The sequence below is a fragment of the Pungitius pungitius genome, chromosome 19, assembly GCF_949316345.1.
Source record: "Pungitius pungitius chromosome 19, fPunPun2.1, whole genome shotgun sequence".
Taxonomy (NCBI): Eukaryota; Metazoa; Chordata; class Actinopteri; order Perciformes; family Gasterosteidae; genus Pungitius; species Pungitius pungitius.
In genome coordinates, this window is record NC_084918.1 from 16,149,018 (window position 1) to 16,160,951 (window position 11,934).

At 45.1% G+C, this 11,934-nt stretch overlaps 1 protein-coding gene across 1 annotated transcript in view; it reads right to left on the reverse strand.

The window, feature by feature from the left end:
- The window catches only part of vstm2a (V-set and transmembrane domain containing 2A), a 54,828-nt gene extending 43,201 nt beyond the window's left edge, over positions 1-11,627 (reverse strand). Inside the window, exons 1-2 of the mRNA XM_037455951.2 lie at positions 10,860-11,627; positions 9,814-9,980 (exon numbers count right to left, since the gene is read on the reverse strand). Coding sequence (XP_037311848.1) covers positions 9,814-9,980; positions 10,860-10,938 — 246 coding nt within the window. The 5' untranslated portion in view covers positions 10,939-11,627. The remainder of the gene's footprint in view (positions 1-9,813; positions 9,981-10,859) is intronic.
- Between the last annotated feature and the right edge of the window lie 307 nt (positions 11,628-11,934).

The window sequence follows — 11,934 nt, forward strand, 5'->3', positions numbered from 1 at the left end:
TCATGCAACAACATCGACTCACTTCAACCGGGGTTTGCAGCAATGACAAAAAACATTGTGGCCACCGGGGGGGCTGGGTGGCGTCGTCTTGATTACTGCAGGTAATCAACTAACTTTAAGACGCATATCTGACACACTTTAGTTCCATTTTCTGAATTGTCTTTTAGAGATTAGTATCTGATTGTCTCAGTTTACTGCAGTCAAATCCCAACTAAACTTCTGCTGTGACCGTTGAAGCAAAATAAATGGTTCTTTGGCAACATTTAGAGAAAGCTGGTGGCCTTTGTCCTCTCTTAACTTGCTTTGTGCATTGAGGCTCAGTGGTAGAGCAAGATCTCTTATTTTCTGTATGCAAAGGAGCCGTATCATTTGGACTAACTCTGAATCTCTGCTGCATGATTACAAGGGGGCTTCCTCACATTTCCATATTAACGGGCTTCTTTTTAACACTGGTTGGATTTTGTTTAAAGTATAAAATCCTCTGGGTTATCAGAACAAGGTGCCAAGTTCACACTTCAAGACTCATGGTGACGGATTTTCCTTCGTGACTCCTGGGTCTTACAGCTTCTTCTTACCAGGAAAAAGGAAATCCAGATATCAAGGAAAGATGTTCGTGAGAACTAAGAATTCTGACTCAGGGAAGATGACTGCGTTCACGTCTGCTTTAAATGTTGCTACCAACCATACCCCCCCCCCCCTCCTTTGGCAAAGGACGGTTCTGTGTAGCCTATGACGAAAGAGATAAGAAAGGAAGCATTTTTCCTTAACATTTACAGAACCCACACACTGTTGTTCCTGCTGCCTCTTATATACTCTCAGGTCATATCCCCCAGTTAGGAACCTCCTGAAGCAGAAAGGCACAACCCGACAGCACACGTGCTGCAGCAGCAGGAGGACTTTCTCAACCGCTTGTACAAGGTTGGCTTCCCTTTGTTGCCAGGAGGTTCGTTGCACAGCAGTGGGACTTTGTTGCTCCATTTTTCACTGACAGGATTCATTCTGAACACAACGAAATAAAATGTTGCATGGCAGGGGACAGAGAAGCGACAAAATATGATGATGGAGTAATCGTCTCCTATTGCAGATTTACTGTATGTGTATAAAAACAAAGACCCACGGAACACATGAGCAAATGGTGTGACAGTAACGTGACTAGTGTATATTCATGCAGGCCCCCAGTATCACTGAAACTCTCCGGGCCTGCACATGTACAGGAAGTATACATGGCTTTCTTGTGAGTCAACCATGTCCCAGTCCATCAGCGTTGATGTTTCTGTCCAATAAATTGAAGTCACTTCCACACATTTCAAGCCAAAGGGCAATCTTTCCTGAACCGCACATATATGTTTGTAACTTAAGCTTACGTAAGACATCATACCAGCCATTGTCTGTTGTAAAGGTTGTTGATGCCCCATGAGCTATCATCATCATCCAAAGACTGTAGAGATTACAGTAGATAATATCAAGACTGGCTCCTAATTAACAATGAAAGCAGCTTGGTGCATTTCCTCTGATCCTGATCTGATCCTTCCTTCACCTCGTGCAGACAATGGGTGGTTCCACCAGCCACTGTGAAGGAAGCTCCAGTGGTTCCTATGCTGAAGGAGCAAAGAGAGGAAGCATTGAAGCTCCTTTCCTTAGCACTAGAGAATACAACAGCTCTTATCATGGTGTGGGTCCTTTCACTCAGCCCTTCCTGAGAAGAAAGGACTATTTGAACGCACCCTGATTTCAGCAGATACTATCAGACAGAACTCTCTTTTGAAAACTCTCCTCTGTCCTAACTTTTCTAATTAAGGGTGATTTGGCGCATGGAACCCAGCTGCAATGAATATTAAAGAGTACCTTTAATAAAGTGGTATTTGTGGAAGACTTTGTGCTCAGAATATTTATTTTGTTTTCTTGTTAATTTTCCTTTTTATACACCTTTTTATATCAAAGAAGAACTTATCCATTATTGTAGGTATTATAATAATTTCCATCGTGAAGAAGGTTTATCTTTCATTTCTAAGGCACTTAGATTTCTCCAAGTAAACATTGGTTTATTATGTGATTTGCTGAATCAGTGCCGCCACATTATTCACATCGTTTTTAAAGGGAATTAAGACATGGTGCAAACCAAAAAGAACCAAACTGACAGAGTTAGAAACCATGTAAACACTGTGCAAATGCAAAGTCAAATCTTTGATGGAGTGAAAATCCTCCACATTTCCTAACACGTAATGTTTAGGTTTCATGTTGCGTTAGCGTCATGACCCAATGAGTCATCTCAGCGCATTCTGTGTGTGTGTGTGTCCTTCTCCTTAGGTTGGTGTGGTGATTAGCACGTATCTGCATGCGTCTCTCCTCCCACAGACTGCACACACGCTGTGGATCCATTGGTGGCTTTAAATGGCCCGCAGGTGTGTGACCAGTGGACCAGTCCAGGCTGTCCACTGTCTCTCACCCGATGTCAGCTGTCAGATCAGCCCCCGCCTCTTCATTCTCAAAATCACCAGCCTCCCTACACTAAGCCAAAAGAATGAAGAAAGAAAACATTCGGATGGGTTTCTCATGTTAGACCGTTTTCTGTTTCATTCCAGTCAGTTGAGGGTGGTTTTCGACCGCAGAGGGAAGAATAATTGTTGGTTTAAAGTTCCACGTTTACGACTTCTGACTGAGAAACCAACCACCTTTACACCGGGAACCTGAGCACGTTAATGCATGCGACCCGCAGACCCACACTGCAGTCTGAGGTACAACATCTGCACCTGTGGAAGGTGGTGCTCTCTTGCTGGTCGCACTGTTCAGAAGAAGAGAGGTTCCTCATCATCTGAAACAGTAAATTACCTTGTGTGTCTCAGTAACTGCAGAGAAGTACGAAATGGTAAAGTCGGAGGAATGGATAAAAAAGTGACCTTAAAAGTTCATTTTGTCATTGTGTAACTGCTCAACCTGCATCAATCCAAATGTTTTTTTTCTTTGACTGAGATTCAAAGGAAACAACGAATACAAAACCACACAATAGCACAGCAGACCAACCTTTACATATTTGTGTTGTTGTTAAAGGGGAATGTTGGAAATGTGACCCTGGTGCAGTGCAACACAAAGCTAAAGTAATGCAGCAGCTCTTAGTGATTCCCCCCCCCCCCCCCCTCTGTGACTGATGACTGTAGTGGAGCCTGGCAGCGAGTGGCGCACAGTCCACTACTGGAAATGAAAGTAGCGCCCTCTTTTTATGTGATGGTGGCCGCCAGCTGTGAACTTGTGTCCCCCGCAAACCATTAGCAAAGCATTACAGATGTGTGTGTGCGTGTGTGTGTGCGCAAGAGCAGAGGGGCCGATGAGAGCAGTTACCGCGACTACGCCTGCTGCATCCGGATGCGGTTATCTCATCGCGTGGGGGGGGGGCAGACAGTAAGGTCACTCAGAGAGCACAGCAGTCAATGGATTTTATGCTTCCTTGCTGTTCGACCCGCTGGAGTTATGGAGTCACTTGTAGAGAGAGGTAAAGCTCGCTGCGGCTCCAGTGCATTTTGGGTCAAAGTGCGCCGGCTGGATGCTTTATGCAACGTCCATTTGTATTCTGACCTGGTCCCTCTTTGGGCTGCCGGGGCCCGGTTGAGGGCGCCCTGCCGTCGTGTCAGCAGGCCTTTTCTAATTCATCTCACTTTAAGAGACACGTGGGGCCGTCTTCATAGCAGGTAAATCCAGGTCTGGATACAGCAGTCTAGCCATTTATGCACTGCGGGCGGTATTTGAGGAATGTAATGCAGTTATGACCCATGCGCACACCCATGCGTCTCTCCATCTGTGTGCCTTTTTTCCCTGTGCTTGATCCACCAGCGTCCATACCGTCAAAGTGGCGCTGTTCAGATATTCCAGATATGCAAAGATTCTGTTCTTCACCCACAGGAGGAATTCAATTGATTTGAAGTAGTATTTTTATTTTGTGTGCATGCTCGCTGAGTATTTGCTGAAAGGATTAGAACAGTTCTTTTTCTCATTGTTTGCATACATCCAAACATTATCCCACACTACACAGAGCTACCAGTCAGAAGGTTTGTGAGGATTCAGTCAATGAACTCATCTTTAAGGCAAACAATAGTGGTTGGATTAGCGGATAAAGACCCCAGGAAGGAGTGAATACACCTCACCAGAACAAAAAGGATTTGGAGTTTGAACCTAAAAGGGGAAATTACTTATTTATTTTTCAATTGAAAAAAAATGGAAAAGAGGCTTTTTGTCCTCCATGAGGGACATAGCCTTAAGTGACTACAATTACCGAGGAGGCCGTGTTCTGTTTGCGTGCTTTCTGATTCTCCGGTGGAGTTCAAAGCTGCCTCGGGGTCTGCTATATTTATTGTTGCTGTATAAATTACTTCTACCAGCACAAGCACATCCTGTTTCCACCTCTGGCTTTCTGCTGCGGTTTCTTTTTGCCCGAGTATCCCCAGTTTGGATTGATGTGGGGTTCGATCAGACGCTGGTGTTGATCTGGATGTTTGATGTGAAGCATTAGTGATTTACATCATCATAATGATTCACGTTATTGTCAGGCTCAGCTATTAAATCGTCTTCCACTCAGCACAGTGCGGATCTGCTCCACCAGGTACGTCTCCATCTCCTGGCTCCATTACAGTCAAGATGATACAGCGCCGGGATTTATTATGCTCGCATCACGTCCAACTTTGGCGGATCATAAAATATTGCTTATAGAACTAATCTGGAAATGCGTTTGATTCAAAAAGAAGATTGTTTGTTTGTTTGGACGCGAACAGATTACTGGAAATGACTTGTGTTGCTGGCGCAGTTGTTGGAGCGAGAAGGCAGTCATCAATGAGGGTGTAAAACAATCAATAACCCCGAGGTTTATATGTAAAAGTGTGACTCATACATTCAGTCATGAAGGCTGTTTTGCTGACGAGTCCAGTTCTGTGCAGCATTGGCTACAAACAGACATTAGGACACACACGAATGAACACGTCATCCCTGCCACCAATACAATAATAAGCAATGTGACACCAATCTGGGGAAGGTTTAGATCACATCGGAAAGAGATTTTTCAGTTATTCAACATGAACATAACAACGTTCTTACAGTGATGTATTTAAAAAAAACACATTATTTAACCTTTTTTGAACAAACATGACGGTTGTGCTTTGTTGACGTTACTTAAACCAAGTATGTAAAGATAACACAATATTACAGCTTTTTTAGAAATGAATATTGCCCACTGGCTCTGAATATACATACAGGTTAGGTCACAGGAGGGGTGTTGAACCGTCATCACTCATTTAAACCAATGAGAGCATTTGGAGGCGGGCCTAAGAATGCTGACGCAGGGGATTTATTTTCTATTTTTACTGCCAAGTTTAAAGAACCGTCGCAGCTGAATGTGTCTTTTGTCTTTTTACTTTCCGCAAAGGAAAATAAGTACAAACATGTACTTTATGGACAAGAAAGTCCTTTTACTGTCCTTGTGAAGCACTTCTCTTTAACAGGGACATAGATTATTGGTAGATTCATTATTGATCCATGGTTTATTGATAGATCACAATGCAATTAATTGTGATTTATTGCAGAGAATTGTTGCCAAGCACCAGTAAAGATATACAATACCTTTTGTGTACCGAATGAATACAATGTTTTCATACGTGCTGCAACTAAGGGAATATATTCTTTTAGTAGCTCATTATTGTCAATTCTGCTGCAGATTATTTCTTGCCAATGCAGTTGCTGAGTCCACCTGGGAAGTCTCAAGGGAATATTCCATAAATACTCTGAACTCAGATATCTATCCCTCTACTTTCTCATTTTGAAGTCGGATAATACATCCCCCATGTTGCTTATCATTTATTCATCCAACATGAGGCGGCAGTGATGAGGGATCAGAAAGATCACAGATTGGTCATGGGGGAAGGGACGCATGTACACGCAGAACCACTTTCCCGGGTCACCAGTGTCATAATGCATCAGCTACAGGTCTGATGGCCGTCCTATCGGACGCTATCCTCAGTGGTTCCTGACCCATGAGAGGCACAGAAGGAGTTTGTGGGACAAGTAGCCAGTTTACAAGCTGACTTTACAGCAGTACAGAGCCATGCTATCGCAGCTAATTCCTTCATCCTCTCTGGCTGTTGGCCTGCTCCTCTATGACTGTCCGTACCACTGAACACACCCCCACAATAAGAGAAATGAATGGCCATGGGTTGACCAGCCAGATGAAGGCGACATAACTGAAAATAACAGTGAAAATATACTTTACAAACAAAAATTGTTTTCTGTGTTTCATTTTTTGTGGCAATTACCCTTGAAACACTTTGCTCAACGCTGCACAACTGAGGGGAGGGTTTTGGTCCAAAGCAGAATCATATATCGTAAGAAGGGCGTTTGCAATCGATCCAAAGCTTACACATGAATAGTGAATGAGGCCAAACGGTGCACTATTTTAAATGTTGCTGCAGCAAAGGATTGTGGGTCGCCAATATCCCCTTTCCTCTTATTAAAGATGGTTCAGTACACCCTATGAAAAAGGAGAAAAGAAACTAAGCTCTGAAGCACCTTTCCAAAGGCGTCCAACCCGTGTCCCAAAGAGCTGTGCTGCTGTTACATTGAGCCTGTGCACGGGGCAGTACCAACTCCTCCTCTCCCATCACCTTGTCTAGGTCTCCAACACATGAGAGAGGACTTTAAAAATGTACCCTGCAGTCACAGTGAAAGAAGAACCGTTTCTTAAGAAAATGCTTTTTAAAAGACAGAGCCCTCAAAAACATTGGTTTTGCTGCTCATAATTCAAAATTGGATTCTGGAGATAATATTCTTCTCTTTTTAGAGCTGCTTTTTAGGTCAAAATACAAAATACCAGAATCCGACCAGGAATATCAAATCCCTCGAGGTAATCATGCGTGATAGTGTCCCACGCTGACTCATTTTGCACTCAAAATAACCGCAGCAGAGTGATGACCCGTCGCTTCACGCTCCACCGTCACTCTCCTCCTCTCCGCTCATCTTCACTCCACGACTCGGATCGACACGGATCCTCTTTGTCACGCAGAGGTGTGGGCAGTGTTTTCTGTCTTTGTGCATAATTAGGACTTGGCCGTGTGTCATCCACAGTGTAAGTTGTGGGCTGCACACTGACCAGCAGCTCTCTCCCCTGTTTGTCTCTTTGTCACCAACATGAAGATGAGTTCCTATTTTCTTATATTCTTTGGCATTACTGTGAGCCTTCAGAAGAATTCCCCTTTGATGATTTAACTCTATTGATACGGTCGCATTTTCCCCATCTCATCAAGTGCCACATTGTTCGGGCTGCTGCACATGAAATAAATGGTACCAAATGTGTCACGGTTTGGGTCTACTTGTCTTATTTTGTAGTTTTCTTGTGTCTCGTGTCCCTGGGTAACTTCACTTCCTGCCTTGTCCTGTGATTGCCTGATTGTTTCCACCTGTGTCCAATCACCTGCACCTCCCTTGTGTATTTAGGCCCTGTGTGCCTGTTGTCCCTGGTCGCGTCATTGTCCTTGTCGGTCCTCGTTGGTGCACGTTCTGTTCCGAATAAAGAGCACAGTTGGGAGAATCCTGCATCGGAGTCCTGCCTTCCGCCTGCACCAGCAATCGCTTGTGACAAAATGATTAGAATGTAGAATTGAGAAAGTTTTCACGTAAATGTCTTGCTGACTATTGCTAACGTTCATGTCTTTCCAAGATCTCCCTGATACATTTAACAACTGTTAGCTTGTCTTCAGATGTTCACGCATGGTGGAGTCCCTTCACTGCTCTATATCGAGACAACAATTCTGTGAAATAACACTGACATCTTCAGACAAGAACAAATGAATGTACATTTACACTTATTTCACTTTTACTTGGTGCGTTTTTGCTTGATTTTTGCTTCTTTTGCTCATCTTTAATAAAAAAAAGAACAATACAAAATGATCCCCCCATATTTTTGAATGAATTAGAAAGCTTTGGAGACTATGTCAGAAGGGAATGAATGGAATACATAAGGATTGGGATTATTGGTGATCATTCTAAAATAGATGAAACAATAGAAGATAAACATTCACATCCACTGCATTGCAGGATATTACAACACTTGTCGCCGAATAAGACGATTCTATGTGACTGCTCTTGAATGACCGACATTCCTTTTAAAAACCTTGGTGGGTGTTTTAAGGAGAACACGTGGACTCTGGGACCAGACAACGGCGTAGTGTTCACGTGTCAATGCACATCCGGCACTCGGCTTCCCCCTTTCCAGTCAAAGCAGATGTTCCCCTTTTCATCTTTTTGCCGATCAAACTAATCTTTTTATTTTCCGTGCATGCTGCTTACATTTGCAAACACATTAGAACAAATTCCAACAGATTGCGCTAATTTCCCCCTAATTTCCCAGAGACGAGCGGACTCCCCAGCCACATTTCCTGACACAGCCGTGACTCTGCTCTCATTCACAGCGCAGCACCGGGGGGAGTGACGCGCTCACGTGCACACTCGCGCACAGATTTCGTTTTCAAACGGCCTTCCGTGATAAGAAATGTAGGTGACAATGAGATGTCTGCATCAATAGCCCAAACATCCAAGAGTCACGTGGGATCAAACCCACATCAAAGCCTGGCCGGCGCCACCATGAAAGCTCGGCAACAATGGGATAATAATTAAAAGCCACAAGGAGATGGAACCATCCCCCTGTCACACACACACACATCTCTCTTCTTCGTTGTCATATAAATAGAAAAATATAAGCGCCGTTTGATGTCTGCCTCGACAACACAGCCACCCACCCAAAGTGCGAGGTGCAGATACCTGCCACACAATACGAAGGCAAGCCGTTGCCACCTATTGTGAGTGCCGCGAAACACATTTAGACGCGCTCATCCCCTTGGTGGGAGATCCTTATTCGGGCAAAAGAGAGCTGTCACAGCACAGCCGTGTTGCAGGAGCGATTCATAAGGAAAACCAGAAGAGCTTCCAACGTACTGTTTAATGAGGCAATATACAAGAATGTGCTTGGGCTGTATTGATTCAGACACTTTTTTTGGGTTATCCATTCATGAATAGTCAGCCTCATTTACCTCATGGATCATGTAATTAATGTCTAGAAGGAGCTCATCGTTTCTCCCAGCAGTCCTTGATTAATGTTGTGTTCTTTGCTTGACAGGACGGCTCCATGCCCCATGTGGAGAAGGATTACGAGCCCAAATCAAATAGGGAGAAAGGGACATTCAAGTTGCACATCCACATTATAGGGAGGAAAGCCCTGATAACAATGACTACTCCAACACGTGAATGTTCACATTGAACACGTCAAGGAGGAGCTCAAGTCGAGACTTGACAGCCAAATCGGGTCATTTTTCATAAGTCAAAAGATGTTTGATTTTTTTGCTTCCATAACATGTAATCTTCCAGATTAGTGTGCATAGATTGTTACTATTAGAAAACATGTCACTTATTTAAACACAACGTTTTAAATATGTAATGCACTTTGGATGCTTCCTGGTGATCTACCTAAGGCTTCGTCAAAATCTCTTATCTCATATTTGAATCTCTTTAAATATGTTCTGCAAACTCCAAATGCACCAGTAGAACCACAATCTATATATTCAGAACGTTCATATTCTGATTATCAGAATGTTTCACTGCTAAAAACCTTTTGTTTATGGCCAACAGTACTTTCTCTTTTTAAAAGACAAATCTAAAAGGCCCTAATGTAAAGAAAGAAAATAATAAATAACATACTAAGATACTAGTTGCATGTCCTTATTCTCTTTGGATGTGCTTTAAACAGAGAGGGGGGAGGGAGAGAGGGAGAGAGAGGGTCCATTGTACCTCCTCAGCATTGACCTCCTCCTCGCTGTCGCTGGGTTCCGGCGCTTTAACGAACCACCACTGGATCTCCAAGTACACGGACGCGGTTCCGCTCTGGAAGGCGCACGCCATTTCTATGTTCTGTCCCTCTTTAACCGTCATGTTGGAGGGCATGTCCGTGAAGCGACCTGCACATGGAGAAGAGAGCTCTTATGGTGTGTGTGTGTGTGTGTGAATGTTGCGCTCACTTGGATGTCAGCTTGGGAATGCAGTCATACATAAGCGTACATTGTGTTACTGAAGCATGCGCGCACATAACGCACAGCCGCGCCACGCACGCTTCACCGACACTTGATTCCACCGGGAGAAGAGTCTGTCTCTTCTGTGCACGTTATGTGTCCGCAATTCAATGCGGAATAGAACTGTTGCACATGGACCGCATAATGTGGAGGGACCACTAAAGGGAGCGCAGCCCAAGGGAGAGTGGTGGCGCATAACTTCCATCCGAACCAGCTCTCCCGGTTCCGGTTGTCTACAGGTTGGAGCGCACGCTGATCAAATATGTGGGGGCGGGCGGATGGGGGAGTGGGGGGAAGTGCACAGAGCCGGGTTGAAAGTAGAAATCTCAGCGCTTCCAGCACCGCGGACAGCGGCGGCCCGCACGCCGCTGTCCGCGGTGCTGGACTCCCTCACCCCGTCTGCGTGCGCGCAGCCGCTCCAAAGAAGTTGCATTTCTTTCATCCGTTTCCTGCAACGAAAGGCTCACACTGCGGAGGAAAGAACACCAGCCGCCTGCCGTCCTCTGCGCGGTGCGAAGTGACTTGATTTCAAACAATCACCAGTTGCATTTTTTTTCAACCTCGTTCATTTAGTGTGATCTGTCTTCACCCCTTTCTGCATGCATTAGCGTCCGTCTCACTTCGAATATGTGTTTCCAAATAGCCCGCTCTCCTTCTCTAGAAAGACTGCGCACTTTGTAGTTTGTACCTAGCGTCTCCGTAACCCCCCCTCCCCCCATACCCCCACGACACAACGCCGCATTTCGCCCCAAATCGGCATTTCCTCACCTTCAAAGGAGGATCCCAACTGCACACAGACCCCGGCGAAGAAAACAAATCCAACCGAGTCGTGAGAGGTCCACATCATCCCGATGTAGAGGCGTTCTCTTCCGCAGAAAAGAGGCAAATCGCGAACGTTAAAAATGCCAAATCAAACCGCTGCTGGGCGCGTGGGTTTGAAGGAAGATTGCGCAAGGTGGAGCATGCTGTGGATCCGCAGCGCGTCGTTGCTCAAGTTGTGCGCTTTATTCTTCTCCCAAGCCGTACTCCCTCTCTGCAGGACTGACTGTCGACTGCTCGGCGGAGCGCGTGTCTGTCAGGAGTAGCCGGGCTGCGGGGTTCGTCTGCGCCACCGCAGAGACGTCAGCGTCGCGGATCAGCGTGCCATCCTCACGCTCCTCACACCTCCGCGGCTCCGCGTCCGGCTGCTCGCTGCGCCTCCGCCGCCGCGTCGAAAAGAAAATATTCGAGGCACTTCTCGGGGGTCAGAAACTAAATGATTGCAAAGATCGCGCAGGGTCTTTATTTTTGAAAATTTGCTCAATCACTAGCGGGGAAAACAATGGATGTGGATGTGCCTTCCTGTGCCGCACTTTCTAAATGAGTCGCGGTGAAGGCCGCCGAACAGAGAGGGACACGCGGCATAGAAGACCCTCTCAAATCACAACATGTGTATCAACAAAAAGTGTACTTCTTAAAGTGTGGGCGTGTCCCACCGCGGAGCGCTTCTAGTCCAATCCTTGGTGGCGCGTGGAGACAGCAGACAGGGAGGGACAGTCCAGCATGGAGACATCAGGAGAGGAAGTACGAGGACACTTTGCAAGTCAACAGGATGAGGAACGCGCGCTAAATCATCACACCAAGGTCGCCTTGTTTTGTCAGAGAACACGGCCAACCATTAAAACTGATGTTTTTATTTTAAAAATTGGTATACAAGAGAACTGTATACGCAAAGATATGTATTCAAAATTGAAGATAAATATTGCCATGAAACCTCATTTTTGTATTACGAGTTTTCTTGTAAGTAATATCTAATTGTAACTTGGCTTATTTAGGAGGAATCTGAACACAGAAATACACAAAC